The sequence below is a fragment of the Pelodiscus sinensis genome, chromosome 31 (genome assembly GCF_052426305.1).
Source record: "Pelodiscus sinensis isolate ZL-2025 chromosome 31, ASM5242630v1, whole genome shotgun sequence".
Taxonomy (NCBI): domain Eukaryota; kingdom Metazoa; phylum Chordata; order Testudines; family Trionychidae; genus Pelodiscus; species Pelodiscus sinensis.
In genome coordinates this window covers 16,250,331-16,265,342 of record NC_143082.1, presented here as the reverse complement: position 1 = coordinate 16,265,342, position 15,012 = coordinate 16,250,331, and the positions used below count along the sequence as shown (strand labels likewise).

At 67.5% G+C, this 15,012-nt stretch overlaps 1 protein-coding gene across 6 annotated transcripts; it reads left to right on the top strand.

The window, feature by feature from the left end:
• Positions 1–765: 765 nt before the first annotated feature.
• AMHR2 (anti-Mullerian hormone receptor type 2) lies at positions 766–14,834 on the top strand. Of its 6 annotated transcripts, XM_075901612.2 has the most exons (11): positions 766–826; positions 924–1,106; positions 1,682–1,831; positions 6,559–6,645; positions 7,614–7,753; positions 8,807–9,034; positions 9,771–9,885; positions 10,217–10,377; positions 11,781–11,928; positions 12,701–12,837; positions 13,122–14,834. In XM_075901612.2, exons 1-11 carry the CDS (start codon positions 766–768, stop codon positions 13,308–13,310), a joined length of 1,599 nt encoding a protein of 532 aa, XP_075757727.2. In that variant the 3' UTR covers positions 13,311–14,834. The 6 variants fall into 6 exon arrangements, with proteins under 6 accessions (XP_075757727.2, XP_089630764.1, XP_089630766.1 ...); XM_089774638.1 differs by lacking the exon at positions 766–826 and having other exon boundaries at positions 834–1,106; positions 1,765–1,831; positions 10,137–10,377; XM_089774640.1 differs by lacking the exon at positions 766–826 and having other exon boundaries at positions 834–1,106; positions 1,765–1,831; positions 6,559–6,681; positions 11,785–11,928.
• The last annotated feature ends 178 nt before the right edge of the window (positions 14,835–15,012 follow it).

The following is a 15,012-nucleotide window of genomic DNA, read 5'->3' as shown; positions in this document are numbered from 1 at the left end:
GTCAGGACGGGGCCACGGTTCTTCCTGGCTCGTGGTTCCCTGCAAGGCTGCATCTGGGATCAGGAGCCGAACTCAAGACCAGATGGAGGGGCCACAAGGCACTTCTATACCCCCCTGGGCAGAGCTGGTCACTGCAAGTCGCATGGTCCATGGACCTATCCCCGTGTCCCAGGCCAGCAACCGTTCTCCTGGCCGGCTCGCAGGTCTCCGGATGTTCCCCGGGTGGGTCTCTGGCACTCGGAGCTCTCGTGTCCCTGGAGCCCTGCTAATTAGCACGGCCGCTGGCCTGGTGCTGCCTCCCACAGACCCTTCCGGCGTCCCCGTGGAGCACACGCTTATCACTCCGCGCACACCTCGTACGAGCACGTGCAGCGCACACCCAGAATCAGTAGGACACAAGCATTCACCTGACACCTCGCACGGCCCCTTTGTGCCGACTTTTGGGGCACCCCCCCGGGTGCAGCCGTGATCTTTAGAATCCAGTAACGTGACCGACGGAGCCCCGCGGGCTGCAGGGGCTGGGGCAGAGCGGGCCCCACGGGGGGGCTGGGGCAGAGCGGGGCCCACGGGGGGGCAGGCCCGGAGCAGGGCATGGGGGAGTGGCGCCCTCCTTCCCCGCGCTCCTTTTCCTGCCCCTGGCCGCTGACAGCGTCTGGGCCCCATCCCACGCGCCGCGCCGGCCAAGTCCTTCCCGGGGGAGGGCCGGCCGGGCTCACACACGCGCTCCAGGTGCTGGGAGAAGGACCCCGGCTGGATGGGGCAAGCATGCCCCAGCCCTTCCGAGTGCTGCACGGCCTGGGCCTCTGGCTGAGCCTGGGGCTGCTGGGTAAGGGCCGGGCGGGGCCCCGTGCTCTCCTGGCGCCCCATGGCAGTGGGCGGGGGCCCCCCAAACCCGCCCGACGCAGCCTCCTGTGTCTCCCCAGGCGCCCGGAGCAGCAACCGGAGCTGCGTCTTCTACGAGCCGCCCCACCAGGTGCGGGGCACCATGCGGCACTGGGGGCGCCTGCTGGGGGGCGCCGAGCGCGGCACCATCCTCTGCCTGGCCAGCCAGTGCTGCTTTGGGATCTGGAACGACAGCCAGGGCGGGCTGCAGGCTGTGATGCAAGGTGAGGGGCGGGGAGGGGGCGCCGCCGGCTGGGGCTGTCCGGGCGCCCGGGGGCAGGGGCCGTTTCGGCTCCAGGAGGGGAGCGGGCTCTGGGACGAGGAGCTGGGCGCTGGCTGGGCGGGCTAGTGGTCGGGGCTGGGGCTGGGTGTCTGGACTCCTGGGGAGTAAGGCCTAGTGGTCGGAGCTTTTCCCTGCTCTTGTGTAGCCCCTTCCCACTTGTCTAGAAGCGGCGGGTGGGTTTGGTTTACAGCCCTGGGAAGTGGCCATGGAGGGGGGGCACCTGCCCCCTGCTGCGGCTGGCTCAGGACCCCCCCAGTGGCTGCAGGGTCAATAGGCGCCTGCAGGGCCGACACTGGGGACCTCTGTCCCTGACGGCGCCGTCTGTCTGTGTGTGTCTGTGTGTGTGTCTGTCTGTCTGTGTCCGTCTGTCTGTCTGTGTGTGTGTCTGTCTGTGTGTCTGTGTGTGTGTGTCTGTCCCTGACGGCGCCATCTGTCTGTGTCTGTCTGTCTGTCTGTCTGTCTGTCTGTGTGTGTCTGTCTGTCTGTCTGTCTGTCTGTCTGTCTGCGGGAGGCCAGGCTGCTGGGACAGCGACCGGGACGACTGCGACTCCCCAGCCTGCGAACCCAGCCCCATCCACACCTACGGGGTCACCCTGCAGCGCTGCCTGTGCCGCTCCGACCTCTGCAACGCCGCCAGCCGGCTGGGCGCCCCCGCCCCCCCGCAAGGTGAGCGGGCCCCACGGCCGGGGGGGGCGGGCCCCTCAGTGTTTGCCACGGGGAAGGGGGCTGGGAGCAGACCCCACAGGGCCGGGGGCTCGCGCCGTCTCCCTGCTGCTGCCTGGCTCAGCGGCGAACCCGGGTCGGGAACCCGGAGTCCCAGGCCGGGTCTCGGGGTGACGGGCCTGGGCAGGTGACAGCAGCACGTCTCCTGTGGGGATGGAGCTGCAGAGCGGGGGAGGTGGGGGGGGCAGGACCGAGGGGCACAGGCAGGGCCGGGGGAAGCTCGCCCAGACTCTGCCTGGGTCCGAGCCCGACACATTCACAGGGAGGAAAAAACAGAGGCAGACACAAGATAAGTAGAAATCGTGTTGCCCCGTCGGGTCTGCCCTGCTCCCCCGCTGCCCCCGGGCTGTCCCCATCCCCCCCCCCGTGCCTGGCCCTGCTCCCCCGCTGCCCCCGGGCTGTCCCCATCCCCCCCCCCCCCGTGTCTGGCCCTGCTCCCCCGCTGCCCCCGGGCTGTCCCCATCCCCCCCCCCCCGTGTCTGGCCCTGCTCCCCCGCTGCCCCCGGGCTGTCCCCATCCCCCCCCCCGTGTCTGGCCCTGCTCCCCCGCTGCCCCCGGGCTGTCCCCATCCCCCCCCCCGTGTCTGGCCCTGCTCCCCCGCTGCCCCCGGGCTGTCCCCATCCCCCCCCCCCCCCCCCCGTGTCTGGCCCTGCTCCCCCGCTGCCCCCGGGCTGTCCCCATCCCCCCCCCCCCCCCCGTGTCTGGCCCTGCTCCCCCGCTGCCCCCGGGCTGTCCCCATCCCCCCCCCCCGTGTCTGGCCCTGCTCCCCCGCTGCCCCCGGGCTGTCCCCATCCCCCCCCCCCGTGTCTGGCCCTGCTCCCCCGCTGCCCCCGGGCTGTCCCCATCCCCCCCCCGTGTCTGGCCCTGCTCCCCCACTGCCCCCGGGCTGTCCCCATCCCCCCCCCCCCCGTGTCTGGCCCTGCTCCCCCGCTGCCCCCGGGCTGTCCCCATCCCCCCCCCGTGTCTGGCCCTGCTCCCCCGCTGCCCCCGGGCTGTCCCCATCCCCCCCCCGTGTCTGGCCCTGCTCCCCCGCTGCCCCCGGGCTGTCCCCATCCCCCCCCCGTGTCTGGCCCTGCTCCCCCCACTGCCCCCAGTCTGTCCCCATCCCCCCCCCCCGTGTCTGGCCCTGCTCCCCCACTGCCCCCCCCCCCGGGCTGTCCCCACCCCCCCCCCCCCCCCCCCGTGTCTGGCCCTGCTCCCCCGCTGCCCCCGGGCTGTCCCCATCCCCCCCCCCCCCCCCGTGTCTGGCCCTGCTCCCCCGCTGCCCCCGGGCTGTCCCCATCCCCCCCCCGTGTCTGGCCCTGCTCCCCCGCTGCCCCCGGGCTGTCCCCATCCCCCCCCCCCGTGTCTGGCCCTGCTCCCCCCACTGCCCCCAGTCTGTCCCCATCCCCCCCCCCCTCCTCCCCGTGTCTGGCCCTGCTCCCCCGCTGCCCCCGGGCTGTCCCCATCTTTCCCCCCCCCCCCCCCGTGTCTGGCCCTGCTCCCCCACTGCCCCTGTCTGCTCCCCTCCCCCCCGTGCAGCCCCTCTTACCCCCCCCCCCCATGTTTGGCCCTGCTCCCCCACTGCCCCCGGTCTGTCCCCATCTCCCCCCTGTGTCTGGCCCTGCTCCCCCGCTGCCCCCGGGCTGTCCCCATCTCCCCCCCCCGTGTCTGGCCCTGCTCCCCTCCCTGATCTGTCTCCATCCCCTCTGCAAACTGTCCCGGCTGGGGGAGGGACGGTCCAGCATGGGCCCAGCCCGGCAGGTGCGTGGTGCTGGGGGAGCCCCGCTATCTGGCGCTCTGGCCTGGACGGCGGCCCGCGGACCTTGGGAAAGGAGCCAGGCAGGGGAGCGCCGGGCCAGAGAGCTGAGTCACTCTGATAAGCCGCTGGGAGGCAGCGGGACCCAGCGCTCACACGGGGCTGGGCTGGGGCACCGGGGCCGACCCAACAGTTGCCAGGGTCCCGCCTTTCCCCCGAGGGGCTGCTGGGCCTTCTGGGGGGGTGGGGACTGGGGGGGAGAGCCGGGCGCCTGGGTTCCCTGCCCGGCCCTGAAGGGAGAGCGGAGTCTAGTAGTTAGAGCAAACAGGGCCGGGGAGAGCCAGGCGCCTGGGTTCTCTGCCCGGCCCTGAAGGGAGAGCGGAGTCTAGTAGTTAGAGCAAACAGGGCCAGGGAGAGCCAGGAGCCTGGGTTCCCTGCCCGGCCCTGAAGGGAGAGCGGAGTCTAGTAGTTAGAGCAAACGGGGCCAGGGAGAGCCGGGCGCCTGGGTTCCCTGCCCGGCCCTGAAGGGAGAGCGGAGTCTAGTAGTTAGAGCAAACAGGGCCGGGGAGAGCCGGGCGCCTGGGTTCCCTGCCCGGCCCTGAAGGGAGAGCGGAGTCTAGTAGTTAGAGCAAACAGGGCCGGGGAGAGCCGGGCGCCTGGGTTCCCTGCCCGGCCCTGAAGGGAGAGCGGAGTCTAGTAGTTAGAGCAAACAGGGCCGGGGAGAGCCGGGCGCCTGGGTTCCCTGCCCGGCCCTGAAGGGAGAGCGGAGTCTAGTAGTTAGAGCAAACAGGGCCGGGGAGAGCCGGGCGCCTGGGTTCCCTGCCCGGCCCTGAAGGGAGAGCGGAGTCTAGTAGTTAGAGCAAACAGGGCCGGGGAGAGCCGGGCGCCTGGGTTCCCTGCCCGGCCCTGAAGGGAGAGCGGAGTCTAGTAGTTAGAGCAAACAGGGCCGGGGAGAGCCGGGCGCCTGGGTTCCCTGCCCGGCCCTGAAGGGAGAGCGGAGTCTAGTAGTTAGAGCAAACAGGGCCGGGGAGAGCCGGGCGCCCGGGTTCCCTGCCCGGCCCTGAAGGGAGAGCGGAGTCTAGTAGTTAGAGCAAACAGGGCCAGGGAAAGCCAGGTGCCTGGGTTCCCTGCCCGGCCCTGAAGGGAGAGCGGAGTCTAGTAGTTAGAGCAAACGGGGCCAGGGAGAGCCAGGTGCCTGGGTTCTCTGCCCGGCCCTGAAGGGAGAGCGGAGTCTAGTAGTTAGAGCAAACAGGGCCAGGGAAAGCCAGGCGCCCGGGTTCTCTGCCCGGCCCTGAAGGGAGAGCGGAGTCTAGTAGTTAGAGCAAACGGGGCCAGGGAGAGCCAGGCGCCTGGGTTCCCTGCCCGGCCCTGAAGGGAGAGCGGAGTCTAGTAGTTAGAGCAAACAGGGCCAGGGAGAGCCAGGCGCCTGGGTTCCCTGCCCGGCCCTGAAGGGAGAGCGGAGTCTAGTAGTTAGAGCAAACAGGGCCAGGGAGAGCCAGGCGCCTGGGTTCCCTGCCCGGCCCTGAAGGGAGAGCGGAGTCTAGTAGTTAGAGCAAACAGGGCCAGGGAGAGCCAGGAGCCTGGGTTCCCTGCCCGGCCCTGAAGGGAGAGCGGAGTCTAGTAGTTAGAGCAAACGGGGCCAGGGAGAGCCAGGCGCCTGGGTTCCCTGCCCGGCCCTGAAGGGAGAGCGGAGTCTAGTAGTTAGAGCAAACAGGGCCAGGGAGAGCCAGGCGCCTGGGTTCCCTGCCCAGCCCTGAAGGGAGAGCGGAGTCTAGTAGTTAGAGCAAACAGGGCCAGGGAGAGCCGGGCGCCTGGGTTCCCTGCCCGGCCCTGAAGGGAGAGCGGAGTCTAGTAGTTAGAGCAAACGGGGCCAGGGAGAGCCGGGCGCCTGGGTTCCCTGCCCGGCCCTGAAGGGAGAGCGGAGTCTAGTAGTTAGAGCAAACAGGGCCAGGGAGAGCCAGGCGCCTGGGTTCCCTGCCCAGCCCTGAAGGGAGAGCGGAGTCTAGTAGTTAGAGCAAACAGGGCCAGGGAGAGCCGGGCGCCTGGGTTCTCTGCCCGGCCCTGAAGGGAGAGCGGAGTCTAGTAGTTAGAGCAAACAGGGCCAGGGAGAGCCAGGAGCCTGGGTTCCCTGCCCGGCCCTGAAGGGAGAGCGGAGTCTAGTAGTTAGAGCAAATGGGGCCAGGGAGAGCCGGGCGCCTGGGTTCCCTGCCCGGCCCTGAAGGGAGAGCGGAGTCTAGTAGTTAGAGCAAACGGGGCCAGGGAGAGCCAGGAGCCTGGGTTCCCTGCCCGGCCCTGAAGGGAGAGCGGAGTCTAGTAGTTAGAGCAAACAGGGCCAGGGAGAGCCAGGCGCCTGGGTTCCCTGCCTGGCCACAAACAGGCTCCGAAGCAAGAAAGGAAATGGGACGCGCCCCCCCCCCCCGTGCCTCCGCGATGTCGCCTCCTGGTTGGACCCCCAGGTCCCCTCCTCTCAGGCTGGAGGGAGACCCCAGGAGCCCTGACCACTAGGCCCCTCTCCCTGCCAGGGGACTGTCTGGGCATCTTCCAGTCGGGCTGCCCAGCTGGAATTAGCCGGGGCTGGATCCGGTCCCCCCTCCCCAGCCCCTTTGATGGGGGAGGACCCAGGAATGCCGGAGGCGAGGGGGGAGCCGTCCTTTCTCCTGGATTTTAATTAAAACTCAAGCGGAGCCGCGGCCCGTGGGTGGGACGGGAGCCAGGGCCAGATGTGAGGGGCCCCGGCGGCCCCCGGCCTCTCGGCTCCAGGAGGGGGCTGGCTAGCGCTGGCCAGAGAGGCCCCGAGGAGATGGGAGCTGATTCCGCAAAGGGCCGCGGGCAGGACGCAGCCGGCAAGGACTTGCCCCCGGGGGGGGGGGGGCTGGGACAGATCCGGGGCCGGGTGCTCAGTTCAGCCTCCCCCTCTCTGCCCCTTCTGCAGCCTCGGCCAGGCCTGCTGGGACAAGCGCCGTCTGGATCGTCGCGGCCTGCCTGCTGCTGCTCTTCCTCTGCGGCGTGGCCGTCCTAGGTATCCCCGGCTCCTCCGGCCCTGCCCCGGTGTGAGGTGTGCCGGATCGACCCCTGCCCCCACCCTGGGACCCTGCTCGGCCCAGCCATGGAAGGGAGGGACTGCAACGCAGCTGTGGGGTGGTCCCTGGTCCCAGCCAGCAGGGGGCGCCCTGGCCAGGGGCAGGAAGCCAGTTAATTGCCCCTTGTCGTGGGTGCTGCTGCTCTCTGGTGGGGCAGCATCAGGGCTGGGCCAGGCTGCCCTGCGCTCACACCCTGCCCAGGCCCAGCCCCTAGGACTCCGGCAGGGCGCCTGGGCAGCTGCTTGGGGGATTCAAATGCCGCCCAGCTGATCTGCAGCGCGCCCACGGCGAGGTTTTGGTTTCTACGTATGGTGCCGATCCGTGCAAGCCTCGGTGCACAGAACAAAATTTATTCCACACGTGGATGGAAAAGCTCAGAGGGAACATTGCTACACACACACACACACACACACACACACACACAGTCTGGCTGTCTGTAAACAGTCTCTCCTACACACACACAGCCTGGGTTGGTGAACGACTCACATGCACACCCACACACAGGTCATCTGTCTGTATACACAGGCTGTCCCTCCCTAAACACACAGTCTGCTCGTCTCTGTAGGCGCCCACACAAACTGGCACACCCACCCTTTGTCTGTCTGCACACACCGGCTGTCTGTCTCTCTTGCCACTGGTGCCTGACTCACCCTGTCTGTCAGCGCACGCGCACACACACACACACACGCACACATGCACACATGCACACGCGCGCACGCACACGCACACGCACACACACACACACACACACACACACACATGCACACACACACACGCGCACACACACACGCGCGCACACACACGCACACGCCAATGACCTTCGCTGTGGGCCCTGCAGCAACGTGGGCCCAGCCCTGCAAGCGCCCGGTGTTACTGCGCGGGGGAATCTCTCTCTCTCTCCCCCCAGCGCTGCGGCGGGGGCCGGTCTGTGCGGAGGTGCTGCACCGGGAGCAGAGCGGGGAGCTGACCAAGGTCGCCATGAACCCCCTTCCCCGCCAGGAGCAGGAGCCCCCCAGCCAGGAGCTGCCAGAGCTCCAGTTCCTTCAGGTCACGCGTGGGGGCTGCGGTGGGGCGGGTGGCACGGACTGGCCTCTGCCTCAGTTTCCCCTCTGTCCGTGCGGGCTGCAGGCTGGCTCTGCGGGGGGAGCACAAATGACCCAGCCTGTCTCCCCTGCGCTGCGGGAGGGGCCAGCGCAGCCTTGGCCTGTGCCAGCGCGGGCTAGTGCTGGAAGTGTCAGGCAGGGCTCCAGCGCTGTGAGCTTCCCCGCAGCAGTGCCCAGGCATGGACCCCCGTACTGCTGTGAGCTTCCCCGCAGCAGTGCCCAGGCAAGGACCCCCATACTGCTGTGAGCTTCCCCGCAGCCGTGCCCAGGCATGGACCCCCATACTGCTGTGAGCTTCCCCGCAGCAGTGCCTAGGCATGGACCCCCATACTGCTGTGAGCTTCCCCGCAGCCGTGCCCAGGCATGGACCCCCATACTGCTGTGAGCTTCCCCGCAGCAGTGCCTAGGCAAGGACCCCCATACTGCTGTGAGCTTCCCCGCAGCCGTGCCCAGGCATGGACCCCCATACTGCTGTGAGCTTCCCCGCAGCAGTGCCCAGGCATGGACCCCCATACTGCTGTGAGCTTCCCCGCAGCAGTGCCTAGGCAAGGACCCCCATACTGCTGTGAGCTTCCCCGCAGCCGTGCCCAGGCATGGACCCCCATACTGCTGTGAGCTTCCCCGCAGCAGTGCCCAGGCATGGACCCCCATACTGCTGTGAGCTTCCCCGCAGCCGTGCCCAGGCATGGACCCCCATACTGCTGTGAGCTTCCCCGCAGCAGTGCCCAGGCATGGACCCCCATACTGCTGTGAGCTTCCCCGCAGCCGTGCCCAGGCATGGACCCCCATACTGCTGTGAGCTTCCCCGCAGCAGTGCCCAGGCATGGACCCCCATACTGCTGTGAACTTCCCCGCAGCAGTGCCCTGCCTAGGATAAGACCCGGCTCTGTGCTCCCGGCTCCATCCCAGGGCACTGAGCGCTTGCCCGTGCCCACTGCGGGTGCCAGGGCAGCCCTGAGGCAGGTCCGCGGGTCACCCTGTGTCTGTGCCCCCCCAGGTGCTCCAAGAGGGTCGCTTCTCCGTGCTGTGGCAGGGCGCCCTACACCAGACGCCTGTGGCCATCAAGGCCTTCCCTGCCAGCGGCGCCCAGCGCTTTGCGGCCGAGTGGGCCGTGCACAGCCTGCCCCTGATGGAGCACGACAACGTGGCCCGGCTCCTGGCCGCCGGGCGAGGGGGGGCGTGTGGGGCTCAGGGGGGCCTGCTGGTGCTACAGCTCTACCCCGCGGTGAGTGCTTGCCCCAGGCCGCCGGGACATGGGGGTGGCGCTGCCCTCTGCTGGGCACGGGCGGAACGGCAGGGCACTGGCGGGGGGCGGCGCTGCCCTCTGCTGGGCACGGGCGGAACGGCAGGGCGCTGGCAGGGGGCGGCGCTGCCCTCTGCTGGGCACGGGCGGAACGGCAGGGCGCTGGCAGGGGGCGGCGCTGCCCTCTGCTGGGCACGGGCGGAACGGCAGGGCGCTGGCAGGGGGCGGCGCTGCCCTCTGCTGGGCACGGGCGGAACGGCAGGGCGCTGGCAGGGGGCGGCGCTGCCCTCTGCTGGGCACGGGCGGAACGGCAGGGCGCTGGCAGGGGGGTGGCGCTGCCCTCTGCTGGGCACGGGCGGAACGGCAGGGCGCTGGCAGGGGGGTGGCGCTGCCCTCTGCTGGGCACGGGCGGAACGGCAGGGCGCTGCCATGGGGGTGGCGCTGCCCTCTGCTGGGCACGGGCGGAACGGCAGGGCGCTGCCATGGGGGTGGCGCTGCCCTCTGCTGGGCACGGGCGGAACGGCAGGGCGCTGGCAGGGGGGTGGCGCTGCCCTCTGCTGGGCACGGGCGGTATGGCAGGGCGCTGCCATGGGGGTGGCACTGCCCTCTGCTGGGCACGGGCGGAACGGCAGGGCGCTGGCAGGGGGTGGCTGCACCCCACCCCACGGGCCCAGTGGGCTCCCGCACAGTCCGACTGAGCTGGGCTCTCGGCCCACAGGGATCCCTGCGCCACTTCCTCAGCCAGCACGTCAGTGCCTGGGACGGCACCGCCCGACTGGCCCTGTCGCTGGCCCGGGGCCTGGCCTTCCTGCACGAGGAGCTCTGGCACGAGGGTGAGTGGGGGGGAGCCGCTGGGCCCTGGGGTCACCCCACCCTGCTCCCAGCTGGGCCCCCTTCCCTTCCCGCCCACAGCCTGGCGCGGCGACTTGGCCCGTCCTGGGGGAGCCGGGCACGGGGCCACAGGGGCGGGCAGGCCATGTGGCCCAGCAGCCCACCCCCTCCACTAGCCAAGTGCCCACCCTCGGCAGGTGGGTCTCTGTAGCGTCCCCGTCTCTGCGCCCGACTCAGGGCTGGGGGGGTGCAGGGTTTGGCCCTTCTTGCCCCCTGGTGGCTTCCTCCTGCCCGCAGCTGGATGCTCCCTCACCCGCATCCCCTGGGCGCCAGGCCTGCACAAGCCCAGCGTGGCGCACCGGGACCTGAGCAGCCAGAATGTGCTGGTGCGGGAGGACCGGAGCTGCGCCATCGCGGACTTCGGCCTGGCCACCGCGCTGCCCGTGCGCCTGGAGCGGTGGGGCGGCGGCCGCGTGGAGGCAGCTGTCAGGAAGGTAGCAACATGGGTGTGGGAGTGCGGGGGGGGTGGCCGAGTTTATGTGGGTATTCGTGTGTGTGGCTGTGTGTGAGTGCGGGTGTGGAGGGATGTGCATGGGCGTGTGTGTGGCTGTGTGTGTGAATGGGGGTGGAGTGGTGTGCATGGCTGTGTGTGTGTGTTTGTGTGTGTGTGAATGGGGGGGTGGGATGTGCATGGGACTGTGTGTGTGGCTGGGTGTGTGAGTGGGGGCATGGAGGGGTGTGCATGGGTGGGTGTGTGTGTGAGTGGGGGCGTGGAGGGGTGTGCATGGGGTGTGTGTGTGTGTGTGAATGGGGGGTGGGATGTGCAGGGGTGTGTGTGTGTGGCTGGGTGTGTGAGTGGGGGCGTGGAGGGGTGTGCATGGGTGGGTGTGTGTGTGTGTGTGTGTGTGAATGGGGGGGTGGGATGTGCATGGGAGTGTGTGTGTGGCTGGGTGTGTGAGTGGGGGCATGGAGGGGTGTGCATGGGTGTGTGTGTGTGTGAGTGGGGGCGTGGAGGGGTGTGCATGGGTGTGTGTGTGTGTGTGAATGGGGGTGGGATGTGCATGGGTGTGTGTGTGTGGCTGGGTGTGTGAGTGGGGGCATGGAGGGGTGTGCATGGGTGTGTGTGTGTGAGTGGGGGCGTGGAGGGGTGTGCATGTGTGTGTGAATGGGGGGGATGTGCATGGGTGTGTGTGTGTGAGGGGGGCATGGAGGGGTGTGCATGGGTGTGTGTGTGTGAGTGGGTGAATGGAGGGGTGTGCATGGGTGTGTGTGTGTGAGTGGGGGCATGGAGGGGTGTGCATGGATGTGTGTGTGTGAGTGGGGGCGTGGAGGGGTGTGCATGGGTGTGCGTGTGTGTGTGAATGGGGGGTGGGATGTGCATGTGTGTGTGTGTGTGTGAGTGGGGGCATGGAGGGGTGTGCATGGGTGTGTGTGTGGCTGTGTGTGTGAATGGGGTGGTGTGGTGTGCATGGGTGTGTGTGTGTGTGTGTGTGAATGGGGGGGTGGGATGTGCATGGGTGTGTGTGTGTGTGTCCCGTAGCTCAGAGAACGGGGCCATGGGTCCTACAGCAAAGTGGGTGTCCAGGCCCCTCATGTCTAGGGCAGAGGTGGGGGGAGGCAGGGGAGTCTGAGCTCCCTGGTATGTGGCTGCCCGGGGCCCATGTGACCACACGTAAGCGTCGGAACATGACGGGGGTGAGGCAGGGGAGCCCCTGGACAGGAGGCTGCTTTGGGGGGCGGGCTGAGACCCCCATTTGCTATGACTCAGCCCCATTCATGGGTGCCTGCACAGACGCCCCAGCCCTGGCACGTGCGAACGTTGCACTAGCGTGTGCGAGTGCACTCCCGGGGCGTGTGAGTGGCGGGTGGTCAGTGCTGACCTGCGTGCTTGGCCCAGGCAGGGACCCAGAGGTACATGGCCCCGGAGATCCTGGACGACAGCCTGGACCTACAGGACTGGGGCCGCGCACTGAAGCAGGCCGACATGTACTCGCTCGCCCTGGTGCTCTGGGAGATCCTGACCAGGTGCTCCGCCCTCTCGCCCGGTGAGCGGCTCAACTGGGCCAGCCAGGCCTGGAGCCCATCCCTCCGGCCTCTGTCCTGCTCGGAGATCCCACCCCACTGGCCCCATGTGCCCCCCGGCTTAGCTACTGCTCCCCCCAGCCAGGCCGCACTGCATGCAGCCCCTCCCCCCGCAGGCTGTCATTCCCCCAAGAATTTCTCTCCCCTCTTTTGTATCCCCCCCCCGCCCCTCCGCCTGCCTGGGGGGCACCGGCAAATCAACGGGCTGGGAACGCTGCCACCTGGTGGAGGTTTGAAGAAATCTCTCTCCTCTCTCTGCGGGGGGGGGGCTGCACATCCCTGCACTCCGGATCCAGGGCCCTGATTCTCATTGACCCCCTTCCTGCTCGGGACAGGCCTGTGCTCCCTGCAGTCTGGGCCCAGTCCCCCCCCAGCGCTGGTGCAGCCTCGGGGCTGCTCTGACTCACTCCCTGCTCCCCTGAGCCCTGGGAGGCAGGGAGCAGAGACCTCACGCCAGCCCCACACCAACAGCGGGGGGGGGAGACTCTCCAGGGGCCCCCCTGCCTCCCCAGGACGGCCCCTCAGTGCGGCCAGTGCATGCCGAGAACCAGGGCCTTTGGCTCTAAGGAGAATCCCTATTAGCTGGCAGCAGTAGTTGGGCTTTTATCCGCTCAGCTGGCTGGTCGCTTGAGGGTGACGCACTCACACTGAGCCAGGGGCTAGTACCCAGGGCGTCGTGGGGCAGGGCTGGCAGGAGCCATTTCACCCCATGTGCCCCGTTTTCTCCTCCCCCAGACTGCGGGGCCCCCCCCTTCCAGCTGGCCTACGAGGCGGAGCTGGGCAGCAGCCCCACGTATGACGAGCTGCGGCGCCTGGCAGTGGAGGAGAGGAGGCGGCCAGCCATCCCCGACGCCTGGAGGCGGGCAGGCCAGGTGCTGGGGCTTGGGGGGGGCAGGGACAATGGGGACACGAGTGGGCAGGGATGAGGGAGGGAGGACGCTGCCCGTTTAAAGGGCCGGCGCCCAATACGTCTCTGTAGCGTCACTCCCCCAGCTCAAGACCCTTTGGTGACCCGCCCCCGGCTTTCCAGTCCTGCCCTCAGGCCACGGGTGGGGGGCTCTTGTCTCTGCTGTGGGAGGTTACCTTGCGGGCGACTCCACCAGCCAGGCCTGCCCAGGCCCTGAGAGACCCCCTCTGCTCTCCTCTCCTGCCCCAGGTCTCCGTCGGCCTGCGGGAGCTGCTGGAGGACTGCTGGGACCCCGATCCCGAGGCCCGGCTGACGGCAGAGTGCACCCGCCAGCGGCTCCAGAGCCTGGGGGCTGAGTGGTCAGCAGGGGGCGCTGAGCTGGCCAAGGTGCTGCCCCCGGGACACGGTGCCTGGGAACGGTCCCTGGGCTGGTGCTGACGGAGGAAGAGGGACGTGGGGGGCAGGGACAGCGAAGTGCCCCCGGCTGCTCCACGCCCGGCTCCTGTTGTCCAGACCCCCCCCCCCATCACCCCTGCTGGATGGGAGCAGGCTGCCCCCTAGTGGAGCTGACACGACTCTTCTCCATCCCCCGGGTGCCCATCCGGCCAGTGAGCCGGCCTGCAGGCCACCTGGCCAGAAGCTATGGCCGTGGGCGTGTGCCCCACATCAAAGGGTCGAGCCCTCATGTGGCTTAGCCACAGATTTCTGTGTGGTCGGCTCTTATCTTCATTGAATCGTGTCCTGTCTTCCGGGTCCAGGCCCACGCCCCTGGGGCGGGAGCAGCCTCAGGGTGGCTCTCACTTACACGCCGCTCCCTTGGGCCCTGGGAGGCAGCCACTCCCGTACCACAGTATGGTGCTTTGGCCAGGCTCCTGATCTTCCTGGCTCTGGGCTGTGGGGTTGACACTCAGGAAGCGGGACTGACTGCTCCCTGAGCCCCAAAGTGCTTGCAGTGATGGCCACTGGGTGGGAAGGGAAACTGAGGCACCGAGCAGCAAACCCCCTTGCCGCCATGCAGCTGAGCCTGAAGCCTAGTCTACTAAGAACATGAGAGCGGCCAGACGGGGTCAGACCAAAGGTCCATCCAGCCCCGTGTCCTGTCTGCCCCCAGTGGCCAATGCCAGGTGCCCCAGAGGGAGTGAACCGAACAGGCAATGATCAAGCGACCTCTCTCCTGCCATCCATCTCCACCCTCTGACACACAGAGCCTAGCGACACCATTCCTTACCCAGCCTGGCTAGTAGCCATTAATGGACCTAACATCCATGAATGTATCTAGTTCTCTTTTAAACCCTGTTTAGTCCTGGCCTTCACAACCTCCTCAGGCAGGGAGTTCCACAGGTTGACAATGCGCTGTGTGAAGAAGAACTTCCTTGTATTTGTTTTAAACCTGCTGCCCATTAGTTTCATTCGGTGGCCCCTAGTTCTTATGTGATGGGAACAAGTAAATAACTTTTCCTTATTCACTTTCTCCACACCACTCAGGATTTTATAGACCTCGATCCTACCTCCTCTTAGTCTCCTCTTTTCCAAGCTGAAAAGTCCCCGTCTCTTTAATCTCTCCTCCTATGAGACCCGTTCCAAACCCCTCAGCATTTTAGTTGCCCTTCTCTGAACCTTTTCTAATGCCAGTCTATCTTTTTTGAGGTGAGGAGACCACATCTGTACCCAGTATTCAAGATGTGGGCGTACCATGGATTTATATAGGGCCATAAGATATTCTCCGTCTTATTCTCTATCCCTTTTTAAATGATTCCTAACACCCTGTTTGCTTTTTTGACTGCCGCTGCTCACTGCGTGGACGTCTTCAAAGAACTGTCCACGATGACTCCAAGATCTCTTTCCTGATTAGTTGTAGCCAAATTAGCCCCCATCATATTGTATTATATATTGGGGTTATTTTTTCCAGTGTGCATTACTTTACATTTCTCCACATTAAATTTCATTTGCCATTGTGTTGCCCAGTCACTTAGTTTGGTGAGATCTTTTTGAAGTTGACGGGCGAGCTAAGACGGGCCCGCGGGCTCCCCTGGTGTCAGGGGATGTGGGGCCTGGAGCCCGTCTGATCCACTGCCGCAGGATGCGCATAGATCGGTGTTGCCCCCTTTAGCCTTGTCTGCGCCTCCTCAGTGCTGGGGCC

Excerpts from the sequence above, each read along its gene's own strand:
- AMHR2 (XM_075901611.2), top strand. The coding sequence starts at position 866 with ATGGCAGTGGGCGGGGGCCCCCCAAACCCGCCCGACGCAGCCTCCTGT. Across the intron at positions 9,035-9,770 it reads TGCTACAGCTCTACCCCGCG|GGATCCCTGCGCCACTTCCT; the intron begins GTGAGTGCTTGC and ends CTCGGCCCACAG. Across the intron at positions 9,886-10,180 it reads CGAGGAGCTCTGGCACGAGG|CTGGATGCTCCCTCACCCGC; the intron begins GTGAGTGGGGGG and ends TCCTGCCCGCAG.